Source organism: Hemitrygon akajei, chromosome 12, assembly GCF_048418815.1.
Source record: "Hemitrygon akajei chromosome 12, sHemAka1.3, whole genome shotgun sequence".
NCBI lineage: Eukaryota > Metazoa > Chordata > Chondrichthyes > Myliobatiformes > Dasyatidae > Hemitrygon > Hemitrygon akajei.
The window spans coordinates 20,395,099-20,413,176 of record NC_133135.1 but is presented as its reverse complement, the minus strand read 5'-3'; the positions used below and the strand labels follow the sequence as shown (position 1 = coordinate 20,413,176).

At 42.6% G+C, this 18,078-nt stretch overlaps 1 protein-coding gene across 4 annotated transcripts in view; it reads right to left on the bottom strand.

The window, feature by feature from the left end:
• Positions 1-18,078, bottom strand: part of btbd8 (BTB domain containing 8) — a 94,932-nt gene that overhangs the window by 17,130 nt on the left and 59,724 nt on the right. For all 4 annotated transcript variants that reach the window (XM_073062668.1, XM_073062669.1, XM_073062671.1 and 1 more), the window contains exons 12-13: positions 14,016-14,150; positions 13,243-13,372 (exon numbers count right to left, since the gene is read on the bottom strand). In XM_073062668.1, the coding sequence (XP_072918769.1) occupies positions 13,243-13,372; positions 14,016-14,150 (265 nt within the window). The remainder of the gene's footprint in view (positions 1-13,242; positions 13,373-14,015; positions 14,151-18,078) is intronic.

The following is an 18,078-nucleotide window of genomic DNA, read 5'->3' as shown; positions in this document are numbered from 1 at the left end:
TAACCCCTCAGTTAACGAAAAGGGTCCACGGCATAAATAAGGTGGGAACCCCTGCTCTGGAGACTGTTGTGTGTGGCAAAACTCAGGAGACCAGCAGTTTCTGGGAGACTCAGCCCACCCTGTCTGACACTAACAATCATTCCATGGTCAGTCACTTAGATCATATTTCTTCCACATCCTGACGTTTGGTCAGAACAACTGAATCTTTTGACCATGGTTGCGTGCTTTTATGCATTGAGTTGCTGCCACATGATTGGCTGATTAGGTATTTGCATTGATGAGCAGGTGTACAGGTGTAGCTAATAAAGTGCTTTTTCCAACTTTGTCCCCAAGCCTCTTGATTCCTTCATTATCCAGACAGAAACCTATGATAGAGATTAGCTTTATTTGTCACGTGCACATCAAAACATACAGTGGAATGCGTTGTTTGCCTCAAATCAAATCAGTGAGGGTTGTGCTGGACAGCAGGTAACTGTTGCCATGCTTCCAGCATCAACATGGCACACCCACAGCTCACGAAACTTAACCATGGGTCTTTAAAGTGTGGGAGGAAACCAGAGCACCTGGAGGAAAGCTACATGGTCACGGGGAGAATGCACAAAAAAAACTTAAGCACAGCAGTGAGAACTGAACGCTGATCTTTCACCTGGCACTGTAACAGCATTAGCTAACCACTACACTACCGTACTGCCCTGTGAAAGGAGCTACCTCGGCTTCCACTGCCCTCCAGAGTAAAGAAGTCAAAAGTTTCACCACCCTGTGGGTGAAGAAGACAAGTCCTTAATCTCAAACTATACCCCTGGCTCCTGAGCCAGGAAACATTCTCCTTGTTATTTAGTCTGCTCAGCTCTTAAATTCTGCATACTTTGACAAAACCTCATTTCATCCTTCTAAACTCCAAAGGATCCAGTCCCAGTCTACTCTCCCATGATAAACTTATCTCTGGAACCAGTCTTGTAAACTTCAATGCACCATGTGAAAAGTACATTGTTTATAGAGCATTAGAACACTACAGCACAGAAACAAGCCCTTGTCCATTCTAGTCCATTCTGCTGAGTCCCACCAACCTGCACCCGGACCCATAGCCCAACATTGCTCCCTTCCATGTACTTGTCCAAACTTTTCCTAAAAGTTGAAATTGAAACTGCATCTACCACTTCTGCACCGAGCACTCTCAACACCATGAGTGAAGAAGCTCCCCCTCACCGTCCCCTTAAACATTTCACCTTTCACCCCTAATCCATGATCTTTAGTTCTAGTCTCACCCAAAATTAGTGGGAAAAGCCTGCTTGCATTTACCCCATCTATACCTCTCAAAATTTTGTATACCTCTTTCATAACCTTTTCCCTTTAACTCGGGTCCTTAAGTCCTGGAAACATTCTTGTAAATTTTCTCCACACTTTCGATCTTATTGATAAACCTTGAGTAAAGAAACTGAAATTGTACATGATGCTCCAGGTGTGGCCTCTCTAATGCTATACACAATGCATTAACACTTCTTTACACCTCTAATCAAATGCTCTCATAATCCAAGTCATCATAATATATGTCCTCATAAATTGCTTGCTGCAACACACACAACATTTTGGAGAATTTGGCCCAAAACATCGACAGCTCATTTCAACACGTCCAAAAGCTGGATGAACTCAGCAGGTCGGGCAGCATCCGTTTCCCTCCACAGATGCTGCCCGGCCTGCTGACTTCCTCCACCATTTTGTGTGTGCTGTTTAAGATTTCCTGCATCTGCAGGCTCTCATGCCTATAATCTGCTTGCTATTCTTGCATTTTGGATTTCAGTGAGTCAAGTACAAACACAGCTAGGTCCCTTTGTGCATCAACACGACCCAATCTCTCTGAGTTGAACCAATGCTCCTTCTTTCATATTTTGTGCATTAGACAACCACACGCTTTTCCTGATTATGGTCTATCCGTCTGTTCTCATCCACTCAGTTCGTTCATGTCCTCTTGAAGCTTCTTTAAAAAGATCTATCAAAATCTTCGTACCCATTCTTCTGTTGTGAATAAGGGGTCTAGCTTGCTGTAGACAAAGAACAGGAATAAACAGCAACAGTTCCAGGATTTACAGAACATTGGAAGATGAAAACCAGAGCATCCACCACCTCTTCTCTTTCAAGAGCCTGGGAGACAGATCAGTAGATCTTTTGTATTTTACAAAAGAGGTCGTTAGTTAATCTCTTTGTGCCCCACACAGTAGTGTAGCAGTTAGTTTTATAACACCAGAAATCAGGCTTCAATTCCCACTGTCTGTAATGATTTGCACACTCTCCCCGTAACCGCCCGGATGTCCTCAGATTTAGTGTTAGTAACACACGGGTTAGTAACATGCTATGATGGCACTGGAAGCATGCCACATTTGCAGGCTCCCTAGCACATCCTCGGACTGAGTTAGCTGTTGATACAAATGGCACATTTCATTGTATGTTTTGATGTACAAGTGACAAATAAAGCTAATCTACCTCCAACCTGATGGCATGAATATAGATTTCTCCTTCTGGTAAACATATTCTCTACCCACCCTCCCCCCATCATTCCCCGCCTATCACTTCCCCCGGGTCCCCTTCTCCTTCCCTCTCCCCCTCCTCCAGCTGTTGACCTTTCCCAGTCGCCTCTCTTCAACTATCACCTTCCAGCTCATCATCTTTCCCTTCCCCTCACCTTTTTATCTGCCACCTTTCCCCTTCCTTCTCAGTTCTGAAGAAGGGTCTCAGCCCAAAATGTCGACTGTCTATTCATTTCCACAGATGCTGCCTGACCTGCTGAGATTCTCCAGCATTTTTTGTGTGTTGCCAATTTAACTTTTATGGTTTTCTTTCCTTCATTTTCAAGGATTTTGGGATTCCAGGATTTCAAAGAGAGTCACTTATTATAAATGTGCTGTTTGCCCCCAAAGTATTGAGAAAGGTTTTACCTGACTGGAAAAGTAAATTGTGTTGCAGATGACCCCTGCATGGCAAGCAATATCTCTCTTCAGAGACAGTCTAACTAACTGTTTAGATCATGCAAAGAAACACAAGCACAACCATTACTGTAGGAAATTAGTGCTTTCATCTGCCTTCCTTCTATTCGAGTATAGATTTCACACACGGAATGAATCCCTTTTAATAGTGAAACCTTGGTTGCCTGAACAGTGTCTTGCTTCAGACAGCAAGTGATGGAACTGAATACACAATGCTGATCAGACACAGCATGCACGTTCTCTGCCTCATCACAGTTCCACTGTAGCTTGAAACACAGAATCACAAGGCTGGCTGCAAGATGGTTACATTCTGAAACTCAAACAGAGGGGAAAACCTTCCTTAAAAATAAAGTCCAAACAGAGAGCTGCTCTCACTGGAGACAGCCGTTCAGCAGATCAGTCAACATCTATAGGAGCAGAGTCAGGCCATTCAGCCCATCAAATCTGCTCTGTTATTCCATTATTATTATCCCCTGTAATCCCATTCTCCCCAGACCCTTGATACCCTTACTAATCCAGAGGTTATCAACCTCTTCATTAAATATACCCAATGACTTGGCCTCCGCAGACATCTAGACACTAGAATACTACAGCACAGTACAGGCCCTTTGGCCCTTGATGTTGTGCCGACCCATATATTCCTTAAAAAAACTACTAAATCCACACTACCCCATAACTCTCTATTTTTCTTTCATCCATGCGCCTGCCCAAGAGGCTCTTAAATACCCCTAATGTTTTAGCCTCCACCTCCATCCCTGGCAAGTCATTCCAGACAGCCACAACCCTCTGTGTAGAAAACTTACCCCTGATGGTTCCCCTAAATTTCCCTCCACTAACTTTGTACATGTGCCCTCTGGTGTTTGCTCTTCGTGCCCTGGGAAACAGGTACTGGCTATCCACCCTATCTATGCCTCTCATAATCTTGTAGTCCTCTAACAAGTCCTCTCTCATCCTTCTACGCTCCAAAGAGAAAAGTCCCAGCTCTGCTAACCTTGCCTCATAAGAGCAAACACAAGGAAATCTGCAGATGCTGGAAATTCAAACAACAACACACACAAAATGCTGGTGGAACACAGCAGGCCAGGCAGCATCTATAGGGAGAAGCGCTGTCGACGTTTCGGGCCGAGACCCTTCATCAGGACTAACTGAAAGAGACTTTCAAATCCCTTACTATCTTTTCTTTTGGTTAGTCCTGACGAAGGGTCTCGGCCCGAAACGTCATCAGCGCTTCTCCCTATAGATGCTGCCTGGCATGCTGTGTTCCACCAGCATTTTGTGTGTGTTGTTGCCTCATAAGACTTATTTTCCAATCCAGGCAACATCCTGGTAAATCTCCTCTGCACCCTCTCCATAGCTTCCCCATCCTTCCTATAACGAGGTGACCAGAACTGAACACAATACTCTAAGTGTGGTCTCACCAGAGATTCATAGAGTTGCAACATGACCTCTCTACTCTTGAACTCAATCCCCCTTTTAATGAAGCCTAGCATCCCATAGGCCTTCTTAACTACCCTATCAACCTGTGCAGCAACCTTGAGGGATGTATGGATTTGAACCCCAAGGTCCCTCTCTGTTCATCCACACTCTTAAGTAACCGACCAATAACCCTGTACTCAGACTTCTGGTTTGTCCTTCCAAAATGCATCACCTCACAGTTACCCGGATTGAACTCTATCTGCCACTTTTCTGCCCAACTCTGCATCCTGTCTATATCCTCTTGTAAACTTCGACAACCTACAGCTCCATCTACAACTCCTCTAATCTTCATGTCATCCGCAAACTTACTCACCCATCCTTCTGCCTCTTCATCCAGGTCATTTATAAAAATCACAAAGAGCAGGGGTCACAGGACAGATCCTTGCAGCACTCCACTAGTCACTGACCTCCAGGCAGAATACTTTCCTTCCACTACTATCCTCTGCTTTCTTCCTGTAAGCCAATTTTTTATCCAAACAGCCAAGGTTCCATTGATTCCATGCCTCATGACTTTCTGGATGAGTCTCTTGTGGGGACCTTGTCAAATGCCTTGCTAAAATCCATGTAGACCACCTCTACCGCCCTACCCTCATCAATTTCTTTTGTTACTTCTTCAAAGAACTCAATTAGGCTTGTGAGGCATGACCTTCCCTTCACAAAGCCATGTTGACTATCCTTGAGTAGACTGTACTTCTCCAAATGCTCGTAGATCCTATTCTTAAGAATCCTTTCCAAAAGTTTGCAGACCACTGACGTAAGACTCACTGGTCTATAATTCCCAGGATTCTCCCAATTATCTTTTTTAAACAAGGGAACTACATTTGCCATTCTCCAATCCTCCGGCACCTCCCCTGCAGCCAAAGAGGATTCAAAGATCATAGCTACTGCTCCAGTGATAAATTCCAGATTCACCACCTTCCGGCTAAAGAAATTCTTCCTCATCTCCATTCTAAAGGGATGCCCTTGTCTTCTGAGGCTGTGTCCTCTGGTCCTAGACTCCCCCACGAGAGGAATCTTCCTCTCCACATCCACTCTACTCAGGCCTTTAAATATTCAATAGGAATAAACAGCTGATGTTTCGGGCCAAGATCTTTCATCAGGACTGATGTAGGGTCTCAGCCTGAAACAACAACTGTTTATTCCTCTTCATTGATGCTGCCTGACCTGTTTAGTTCATCCAGTATTTTGCGTGTAATTCCTATGTTATGAAGAGTGTAATTATGAACTCCAGCAGGTTGCCACCCCTTCCCCACTGGCTTGTAAATCCAGCTCCCCTGCTGGGAATATTGGAGTAAACATTAAACCAACTCCATCATACAATCATCCAGTAATGAAACTGGCTGTTCAACCCTTCACTGTTATGCTAAACTTTTGCCTCTATTAGGAATATAGCCTTCTGTGCCTTGCCTATTTAAGTGCTTGTCTAAATAACATTTAAATATAGTTATCATTTCTAATTCCACCACCTCTAAAAGCACATTTCACATATCAACTACTCTGCATTTAAAAATAATACCTGTCTGAACCCAGCTGAAATTACTTCCTCCCATCTAAAACCTGGGCCCTCTTGTTTTGATATCCCTACCATGGGGAAAGAAAACTGTTTTTGAGAGGCATAGAGTGTGTGGACAATCATAGTCTTATGTACTTCTAACAGGTCACCCTTCCTTTGCTGCAGGGAGAATAAATGGTTGCCATGGTAGTGTAACGCTTCTGCAACATTAGCGACCCGGGTTCTATTTCGCTGTTGTCTGTAAGGAGTTTGTGCGTTCTCTGTCTTATCACATGGGTTGCCTCTGGGAGTTCCAGTTTCCTCCCAAATGCCAGAGATACACGGGTTACTAAGTTAATCGGTCACTTGGATGTAATTGGGCGGCTCAGGGTGGCTGGGCCTTAAGGGCCTGTTATCGTGCTGCATCTCTAAATGAAATAAATCAAAATGAAAAAAATAAGCAGAAGTGATACCAACAAACATCTTCGGACATCCCACTCAATATTTTATTCAGTGCAATCTTATCCATGTGATTAGTTTACTACTCTGAACATTCAGACCATCTGTCACCAGCAAGGTGACTCAAGGCACATTGAATCAAAGTGCTATTCTGATGTTTCCCAAACTGACACCAAGGAAGACTAAGGCAAGAGGCACATGCTTCAAGCACAATTATCACTGTTTTTGTTGTCTTATAAATTTCCCTCAATATTTACTGAAGATAGAAAGTGATTTCATTGTAATGCACAGAATACTCTTGTACCTATACATTATTTATAAAGTTCTGTCAGTTGATCCCTTTCATAACTTTGGCATGAACATTTCATATTCTCTGTAAAGTGTAGAGGTAAAAACTGGCAGCAATAAGAGAAAGCAACGTAAAAACGAAGTTGGAAGGAGAGCCCAAAAAAGTAATTCCACTATACTTTGCATAATACAAACAGTACTTTGAAAACATATATAAAAATCTATTAAAATTAAATAATTGAAGTTTAGTGTTCAAACTTGTTTTTTTTGTTGATTCTAGCTGCTGGGCTCTTGATGTAATCTGAACAGCTATTTCGGTGACTTGAAAGCAGCGTTAGACAGTAAAACAAACGAGAGAAAATATACAGACACTGGAAATCAAAGCAACATGCACAAAATGCTGAAGAACTCAGCAGGTCAGGCAGCATCAATGGAAAAGAGTAAACCGTTGATGTTTTAGGCCAAGACCCTTCAACAGGACTGATGAAGGGTTTCAGCCCCAGATCTCAGCTGTTTACTCTTTTCTTTCGACATAAAGCACCAGGTGTCTTGACTAGTTTATTATAACAACGAAAAAGATAAATACTACATTAACAAAACAAACCAGCTTGTTAAGACAGATGATATGAAAGGAATCAACTGACAGATTTATGAAAAATGCTTCGGAATGCTGCTTCATTTAACTGCATACATGTGTATGGATGAATGACAATAAACTTGAACTTGAATTACCTTGCTTGCGCCAGAAATAACTGCACTTCATTCACTACAGTAGAACAGAGGAAGACCAAAGTGGTAGATTAACTGACTTACTACAACAGTGAAGTGCCCTTAAATGATTTAAATTCTCCTCTCCATTGCTACACTGGCATTCCTGGGCTCAGCCTCCTCTGCAGCCAAGGTAAGGCCAAACACAAACTCATGGAACAACACCTTGTATTCCAGGTTGGTAGTGATGGCATGAATGTTTGAATGCTCTGACTTCTGGTAACTGCTCCACCTCTGTCTCTTTTTTCTCCCGTCTCTATCTACATAGCACCCATCACCGTGTTTCTTGCTCCTCCTCCACTCTTTCCATCTGCCCACCACCAACACACTCCTCCCACTGGTTCTCCTCTCCACTTCTACCCCCTGTCCTCCCCACATCCCATATTCCAACTACCTCTCCTATCAGATTCCAATCACCTTTCTCATTTCTACCGTTCACCTCCCAGCTTCTGGCACTACTTCCACTCTCTCCTCCTGAGCCTTGCTCCACCCATTCCCTCTACCTGTTTACACTGGCTATTTCCCCTTTCTTTCACTGCGGGTGAAGGATCTCCACCTGAAATATCAACTGTCCATTTCGCTCCACTGATGCTGCCTGACTCGCCGAGTTACACCAACTTCTGTGCGCTGCTCCAGATCACAGCAGATGTAGTCACTCGTGCCTCCTCGCTTGGAGCACCAACTTTTATTCCATGCTGTGAGGGTTGGTTTCTCTTGCAGACTTAATTACTCAACAATGTATTTCTGGGAGGAAAAAGTTTTATGTTCACAACTAGAAGTGATGAGTGAAGTAAAATAACAACTACGGGGAGAAGGCAGGAGAATGGGGTTGAGAGGGATAATAAATCATCCATGATGGAATGGCAGAGCAGACCCAATGGGCCAAAGGGCATAAATCTGCTCCAATGCCTTATAGTCTAATCGTGCTCTGGACAAGCTGCTGCCCATTTATGACTTTCTGTTAAGATGGTAGCGTGCACTGATGCAGCAACCTCTCCAGGTCCCGCCAAAGGTGTCATTAAAGAAAATCTTTCCTACCAAATGCAATAATAGTGTGTCACAAGAGAACACACAGATTACAAAAGCCTGTTTTATTTTTTGTACATTATTATTGCACATTGGTAAATTACTATTATGTATATTATTATTCTGTACTTTATTACTAGTTAAGTCTGCACACTGCTCAGTTTGTTTCTAAATGTTCCTGCTGCAACCAAAGAATTTCCCACTCGGGATCAATAAAGTACTTATCATTATTATTATCTTTTTCAAATGACTTTTTCATTACAAGACACCGCTAGATATTAAGAACTTCAAGTACTGCAGGCCTACCCCAGCGTCGTTGCTCGTTAGTGGAGGAGCTGGACAGTGTGGATCGTGCTGCCTGCTACAGAATGGCGTTGGAGATGGTGCCTGAAGGCGGTGTGCAGTCTGATAGTGAGTGATTGTCTTAGAAAGTTTTTCCTGTGATTGCAAGACCCTGTTGGACGTTGGTAATGTAGAGTACTGCAAGTCCAGTTCACTGGTTTATGGAAATACTGCCGGTAAGAGAGCTGTGTGGCCTTGGTTGTAGCATGGACTAGGCCTCATGCCAAGGCACTGTCTGCTGCAGCCACCCAGAAGAGGAGGTGCCGGAAGCAGTGTGGAGCAGCATCCAGGCTGGACTGGGGGCTGGCCTCTCCTGGTGCTACTTCCAGTGTGTTCGTCTGCATGCCTGTCCCCGTTGACAACATCCAGACACCAACAATCTACAGGACATGACACCTGGGGTCTTGGGCTATATTATATTATTTTGTGTAACTGTTATGTTTACTGCTATCCAAACTATATGTGTTATATATGTATGACTGTTGGTATACATTTTGCACCTTGGCCCCGGAAGAACGCTGTTTCATTTGGCTGTCTTCATCAGTATTCACGTATGGTTGAATGACAATTAAACTTGAACAAGAACTCCTCCTCCCTTTCTCCTGCTAGTTCCAAGTTCCTGACTTTGAATTGATTGAGGTTGTGAGGAGCACATACCGGTACTTCTTTTTAAATCAACTAGTTTATTTATCCATTCTAAAAGATCATCCCACTGCCATTGACCATTAACATGCAATTACCGCGTCCAATGGAACTGGATGTGTTCCGTGGCTGTGGACGCACTTTTGGGGACTCTGCAGTTCACGTTCCATGTGTTTTTGTTTACTATATGGGCGATTTGGCATGGAATTGGCTCTGCACGCTGTGGCCTGCCGCAATTGACACAGGGCTAAACTGACTGATTCGGTGGCTGTGACTTCGGGACTGTTCTGGGGTCTCGGCAGTTTGAAGTTTGATGTTAGGTTGCTCGCTCTTTGCGTGATTTGTTCTTTATTTCGCGCGTTGGGTTGTTACACGATCTTTAATAGGTGGGGTGGGCTTTTTCTTTCAAACCCAGAGCCATCAAATGCTCTTCATATGACAGGCCATTCAATGCTGGAATCATTTTTGTGAACCTCCTTTGAACCCTCTCCAGTGTCAGCACATCCTTTCTAAGATAAGGGGCCCAAACCTGCTCACAATACTCCAAGTGAGCCCTCACCAGTGCTTTATAAAGATTCAACATTACATCCTTGCTTTTATATTCTAGACCTCTTGAAATGAATGCTAACATCGCATTTGCCTTCCTCACCACAGACTCAACCTGCAAATTAACCTTTAGGGAATCCTGCACAAGGACTCCCAAGTCTCTTTAAGACCATAAGATATAGGAGCAGAAGTAGGCCATTCAGCCCATTGAGACCGCTCCAGCATTCAATCATGGGCAGATCCAATTCTTCCAGTCATCCCCACTCCCCTGCCTGCTCCCCATACCCTTTGACACCCTGGCTAATCAAGAGCCTATCTATCTCTACCATAAATACACCCAATGACTCGTGGCAACAAATTCCATTGATTTCCCACCCTCTGACTAAAGTAATTTCTCCGCATATCAGTTCTAAAAGGATACCCTTCAATTCTAAATTTGTGCCCTCTTGTCCTATACACCCCTACCATGGGAAATAACTTTGCCATATCTTTGTGCCTCAGTTTTTTTGTATTTTCTCTCCATTTAGAAAATAGTCAACCCTTTCATTTCTTCTACCAAAGTGCATGATCATACACTTCCCGACACTGTATTCCATCTGCTGTTCTTTCCCTTTTCTTCTAATCTGTCTGTCCCTCTGTAGCCTCTCTACTTCCTCAAAACTATCTGCCTCTCCACCAATCTTTATATCATCTGCAAACTTTGCAACAAAGCCATCATCAATTTCATCATCCAAATCACTGACATATAATGTAAAAAGAATTGTTCCCAACACAGACCCATGTGGAACACCACTAGTCACCGGCAGACAGCCAGAAAAGGCTCCCTTTATTCCCACTCTGCCTCCTGCCAATCACCCACTGCTTTATCCATGCTAGAATCTTTCCTGTAATACCATCGGCTCATAGCCTCGCATGCAGCACATTGTTAAGGACCTTCTGAAAATCCAAGTACACAACATCAACCGATTTTTCCTTTGTCTACCCTGCTTGTTATTCTTCAAAGAATTCCAACAGATTTGTCAGGCAAGACTTTCCCTTGAGGAAACCATGCTCTATACGGCCTACTTTATCATGTGCCTCCAAATACCCTCAGTAACCGACCCCACATCTTCCCAACCGCTGAGGCCAAAATAAACGGCCGACAGTTTCCTTTCTACTACCTCTTTGGTACCGTGAAATATGTCCAAGGAGACAGAAATTAAACAGGCTGGGCCATTCTCAAATCTTAAAAAATGAAATGATTTAATATTTTAATCTTTGCAGGGAAACTCAAGTACACAAAGAGGTTCTAGGATTTTCAAGACCAGGCTGATAAAAATTTACACAATGCACTGGGCGAGGTCAGCGGGTCAGGCAGCATCTATGGATGGGAATAAACAGTCAAACATTTCAGGCCAAGACCCTTCATCAGGACCTCGGCCCGAAACATCGACTGTTTATTCCCATCTGTAGATGCTGCCTGACCCACTGAGATCCTCCACCACACTGTGTATATCTCCGGGTTTCCAGCATCTGCAGGACACCATCTGTGTCTATGATGAAAATTTAATCCAAGAGTGGGAGGTGCTGTATCTGTCACAAAGTGAGGGAGCCAGTTAAGCTGACCATTTTACTGGCACTCTGATGGAGAAAAGCATTAAATGAAAATTCATTTGAAAGGCACGATAGGGTAGACAGACAGAACCTTTTTCCCCTCGGTAGAAATGTTAAACAGTAGAGGACATATTTTTGAGTGTGGGGGGGGGAGAGTTTAAAGGAGACGGGTGGGACAAGTTTCTTTTATGCGGACAGTGGTCGGTATCCGGAAGGGGTAATGGAGGAAGGAGATATGATTGCAGCACTTAGTGAGGCTTTTGGACAGACATATGGGTATGGAAGAATGTGGATCCTGTGCAAACAGAAGAGACTTGGTTTAATTTGGCATTGTGTTCAGCACAGACATCAAGGGGCAGAATGCCCGTTCCTGTCCTGTTCTAATTATTTCATTGTTCCTGCTCTCGCACAGGGATACCAGGCAAAAATTTATACTACTCAGCTTCTGAAGGAGCACGCACGTAGCTATGGGCCGGGTGTGCCCCTGCAATCTCAGGTTACACGAGCTGTTCTTCGAAAGTCACTAGGGTGTAGAGATTGAGTACTCCTATTTATGCAAGACTAAAGAGCCAGGGAACTTTTTAAAACTCAAATTGCACTTACTGTAGCTAACCTGCAGTTAAAAGCAAAACAGCTCTAATTCCCTGGAGATGGTTTCACGCTAACCATCTAAATGCTATCTGTTCAAATGCAAGGCCAAGTTTGACTACTTCGATTACATTGACAGGAAACCATAATTACATCATTTCCAATCCTCTAGCAGAATACATTATGTTAATGGTAACTTCATATACAAAACATTTTAATACAAACTAAATGTTATGTTGCATTTAATACTGTTATTACCCGATTGCCTTTTTAATAGCATAAATATCACAGCATCAGCACAGGCTGCCATAAAGCCTCACACCCACAACTCATAACTGCATAACATACTTTAAAACAAAGGACGACATTCACCATACTGCATAATTAAAGCTTGCTTCCATCCTACAGATACTGGCATCCTCAGAACAGGGCATACTGCTGAATAATTGTTAAACAATCATCTGGATCCTTAGGGAGACTTCAACTTGCTTAACGAGAGGAAATCGAGAAAACAAATAGAACCAAAACTCAAAGGACAAAGGTTGACGCTACCACAGGACACAGACAGACAGGCATAGACACAGACACAGAGAGAATACGCTGAGCACCACTGTGCACTTATGGCTCTCCAGCCTTGCAAGGTGACAAAAATAAGCCAAATTGATTCAGAAAATTGAACTGAACAGAAAAACTATTAAAAAAAAGAGAAACCAAAGACTGAGCAGAGAATGCCAACAATACTTTGCCACACATTATTCTTTGAATGCAACAACCAAGAAAATTATTTTTGATCAGCATTTTAAACCACATCCCAGCTAGTTGCTCTATTAATACCACTGTCACTACCACTTGTGCAGAAAATTTGCTGAATTGAAGGTTGCCCATTTTTATGAACCAGCGAATATATAATACAATTACACTTACTCCTGCAAACAAAGATGACAGGACAGATTATTCACAGAGGAAATTCTGCAGATGACTGAACTCCAACAGGAGTGGCTCACAGCCCCCAACCTCCACCCCATTGTTTTGGACATCACAAACCTGCTTCTATTTGCTTCTTGTCGTAAGGTTTCATCAGCTTCCAGCCTTCTGTGTGACGGACAGCGTAGAAAGACTGAACCAGAAACGTCCTGAGCTTGTCAAAGAGGGCCTGGATCTCAATTGCAAAACCCTGTGCAAGGGGACGAATCAGAGGCGGGTGAACCGCGTTACCATGGTAACCATATTCCTTACTCCACTCAGATTCAGCTTACTCCCTCCGCTAATCAATGATGTCACTTGGTCTGCCTGGACAATTGTCTGGTGTACAGGTTTTTAAAAATAAAAGAGGCTCCGTCTGGTGCTCACAGAACAGCAAAGCAGAACTGAACGCGGACAACTGCAAGAGGGCAGAAACCACCATCTGTGATCCTTTTGCTTGCCACAGTGGTTAACCAATCATCAACACCCTGCTATTTCCTGCTGGCACAAGGTCAAATTCTCTGAAGACACGTGAAGTGATCAATTCGTGCTGCACATTTATCACTAGTGGAGAAAACAGCTGCACACAAGTCATTAAATTTAGCTAATTAGATTTTCCTCTCGGTAGAGGGGAGGGAGGTTGGCTTTTTTTTAAAATGAAGAAAGTAATTATTAGAACTACATTAGTGAAAATGTCGAGTGCAGCAAGAACTACTGCTTCAAGATTGAACATAGTGAAGAGGAATGAAAACTTGAAGAGAAACATGTAAATTTTTGTGAATTTTTTAAAAAGTTGTTCTCGAGGCAATTATTCAGAACACTGTGTTTCATTGATCAGATAAATGCACACTTACCACCTCCTCATTCACTTGACTCTTCAGCAGGTCCACAGCCTGAAACAGCAAGCAAACTTCTGATACCGTGATATTCTGTTCAATGGCTGCGAAAATTCTTAGGACCAAGTATGGAATCCTGCTCATTGTCTGCGCCTGGAAGGTTCAGATAGTATTTTAGTGGGCATTCATGGAAAGTGAGAGCTTTGACTACCTGTACACAAAAGTATGATTTACTCTGCATAGGTATGCGAAATAACAAAAGAGATGGAATTCTACAGAGCACATATGTTGACTGTTTAGCACATAGAGCTGTGAAGTTCACGGACAGCCACACTATTAAATTATGGTACTTACAGCTTACTCTCCCTCACAAAGAGCAAAACTAGTTGCAAACTGTATTTATATTTGCCATGTTTCTGATAACACAGAATATGCAGAGAAACTAGGGAGCCCCTAAAACTGATCAGCTACTGCACGTTTGCAGAGCATCTTCCACTTAACAGGTAAAGCTACATTCAGAATTTCTGCAATATAATATTTACATTCAGAAGCTGAAAGAATTCACGTCCAGATTAGAAACACTTTCCCAGTGTCACGCAGTCCTTGTTTTGTAGTTAATCCAGAGCAGCACCTGTACGATTTATATTTAAACATGTAGGCTGCTGAGCCGTGATAACAAGATTGTAAATATGATACATTTTTTAAACTAGTTTATCAAGACCAGTTTTTTCTAATGAAACTAAAAACTTTATCTTCTCACAAGTCAGAAATTATTTTGCATTCTTTTCTGATGTGCCTAGATTATCCATCTCCAATAGAACCTCCTCCCAAACCTTATTCTCAGCCCTCTGAATGCACCGCTGTGTACAGAAACAGCTCGAAATGTTTTCCACGTCTTTTGGCAGAGTTTGCTTTCTGCATGCTATTTTCATTCAGTGCAGATTGACAACTCCTTGTATGAAGAACCTTGGGAATGAAAGCACATCTGTTTGTACTGTGCAGTAGATTTCAAGGTTTCAAACACCCTGCCACTGAGCATTTGGATACAATTCGTAAGAATCAATTTTGACTATCACAGTTTTCCCTTTCAATCTCATTTTCTTTTTATTTAAAAAAAAATCAAGGTGGCTTCTCTTGCCTCCTCCTTAACCAGCTCACAACCAAATGCCTGCACTTTGAGATTGCCTGTTATTTTCATACATTTCTGCCAATTTTAAATATGTGATAAAGCGTAGCTGCTCTGGTAAGTTGAGCAGTTTGTCAGCGGGAGACCTGTATCCATCTGTTCGTTGCCAAAATACGTACATGTAAACATTCACACACAAAACCACAGTGAAGGATGAAAACCTTGTTAGCTGCCAGTAAGGTTCTTCATCTTGTGCAGATCAGCTATTTGGAAACTCTACGTTAAAAGTTTTTTTTGCATTTTTTTCCTAAATATCTTTCTTTCATATGCATCCATATGTGCCCAAACAGGCATCAATTAGAATCAGAGATGATGTTTCAGGCTGAGACCTGAAACTTGCTGATGACACAAAGGATGGGGGTGTTGTGGATAGTGTGGAGGGCTGTCAGAGGTTACAGCGGGACATCGATAGGATGCAAAACTGGGCTGAGAAGTGGCAGATGGAGTTCACCCCAGATAAGTGTGAAGTGGTTCATTTTGGTAGGTCAAATATGATGGCAGAATATAGTATTAATGGTAAGACTCCTGGCAGTGTGGAGAATCAGAGGGATCTTGGGGTCCGAGTCCATAGGACACTCAAAGCAGCTGTGCAGGTTGACTCTGTGGTTAAGAAGGCATACGGTGTATTGACTTCATCAATTGTGGAATTGAATTTAGGAGCCGAGAGGTAATGTTGCAGCCATATAGAACCCTGGTCAGACCCCGCTTGGAGTACTGTGCTCAGTTCTGGTCGCCTCACTACAAGAAGGATGTGGAAGCCATAGAAAGGGTGCAGAGGAGATTTACGAAGATGTTGCCTGGATTGGGGAGCATGCCTTATGAGAATAGGTTGAATGAACTTGGCCTTTTTTCATTGGAGCAATGGAAGATGAGAGGTGACCTGATAGAGGTATATAAGATGATGAGAGGCATTGTTCATGTGGATAGTCAGAGGCTTTTTCCCCAGAGCTGAAACGGCTAGCACAAGAGGGCACAGTTTTAAGGTGCTTGAAAGTAAGTATAGAGGAGATGTCAGGGGTAAGTTTTTAATGCAGAGAGCAGTGAGTGCGTGAAATGGGTGGCTGGCGATGGAAACGATAGGGTCTTTAAGAGACTCCTGGATAGCTACATGGAGCTTAGAAATATAGAGGGCTATGGGTAACCCTATATAATTTCTAAAGTAAGTACATGTTCGGCTCAGCATTGTGGGCCGAAGGGCCTGTATTGTGCTGTAGCTTTTCTAAGTTTCTATCATGATCAGAATAGATTGATAGGCCGTTTCCTTGCTGTAAGTCCAAATGCACTGGTGATTTGCTGAAGCATAAGGAATCCTGCCTCTCTAGCATTTTAAGCAGATTCCATAACATTCTCCCTTTATGATAAACAGTGCGGGTTTCCCTTCCTAGCAGGTTTTAGCTTGCCCTGAAATCTAATTGTTTAAAAAAAAACTCACTAGCAGCCATACAAAACTCATGATTAAGTGTCAAATAGTTAATCCCCCATTTACCCAGTTCCCAATGCACACATCTTAAAAGTATAAATGACTCTCACATATCCCAAAAACATTCAAGATTGTTTGCTGTCGGAGAACAAAATGGTTGTTACTCTGGATCAGAAGTAGCATAAAGAACACAATAAATACGTAGGAATAGCTTGTATACATAGACATAAAGTTATGCTAGGTACAGGAGCACTGTTCCCTCTAAAACACGCAGGCGCATAGCTGCGCAGTAACTGAAATGCTCCCATGCACATGGTCTTTATTGCTACGCAGCTGGAATTTCCTTTTAAATAATGTTTTATTAAAGTGCCGTGCAGTTTTCAGGCCATGTAAAAATTTCCTGCTCAGGGACCGGACACCTGTTAAAAAAAAAGTTAGAGAGAATGCTGTATCTGTACATGAGGTGACTCTGAGGAGGAGGTATGGTGGGGTGCGTATATCAAAATTAAGCATCTTGTGTATGAGCAATGAATTTGCTTGTATTTCTCTGACTACAAGCAGGCAGTTAGCACAATGAGATTGTTGGAGACTACCGAATCTAGACTCCAACAATCTTGAATCTATCCAAACCTAGGTTTCAACAACAAAAGAGTATCACTTTTTATCCTGTACATTCTGAATATACGCTTTAGAGAGGTTTTATATGTAATTTATTCTGAAGTCTAGGCTAATAAATCGCCACTTTTCCTGGAAAATTCCCAAGAAATTTCTTTCAATTATATATCTGGCTGAGGGACAAGCAACATCTCCAGCAGAATCAATAACTTTAAAATAACCTTGCTGTAGGGTCAAAGATAATTTTCCCTCTAGGGACAGCCTCAGCATCCAGGAAACAAGAAATATTCTCAAAATAACAGATTGAGAATTAATCCTACTGTAATGATTACACAAAAGTCAGAATGAACTATCAAGGCAAATGACACCATTTCACTATGTGCTTTATTTCAACTATCTTATCTCCTTCTCCTGCTCGAAGAATCTCAACCATGCAATCTGTTCACAGGTTTCCAACACTTCTTAAGACCATAAGATATAGGAGCAGAATTAGGTCATTTGGCCCATCAAGTCTGCTCTGCCATTCAATCATGTGCTGATCCAATTCTTCCAGTCATCCCCACTCCTGTCTTCACCCTTTGATGCCCTGGCTAATCAAGAACAAACTTCTTCGTTAATCTGTTTCAGGGTGGGCAAGCTCTCCCCATTATCCTCCAGAGAGCTGATTTACAACATGTAGAACCCAGTGGAGGGAAGTGCAAGCACTGGGAATTTCAGTGAGCTGCTTCAACAAACAAATGTGCCCATGGTTTTCATTGGAGACAAAGAGAACAATTTTTGGCATTAACTTTAGCTTTTCCTGCCTTGGTGAAGCAGGAGTTAGATTTAAGGCTCATTGGTCCATAAATCTAGGTTGAGAC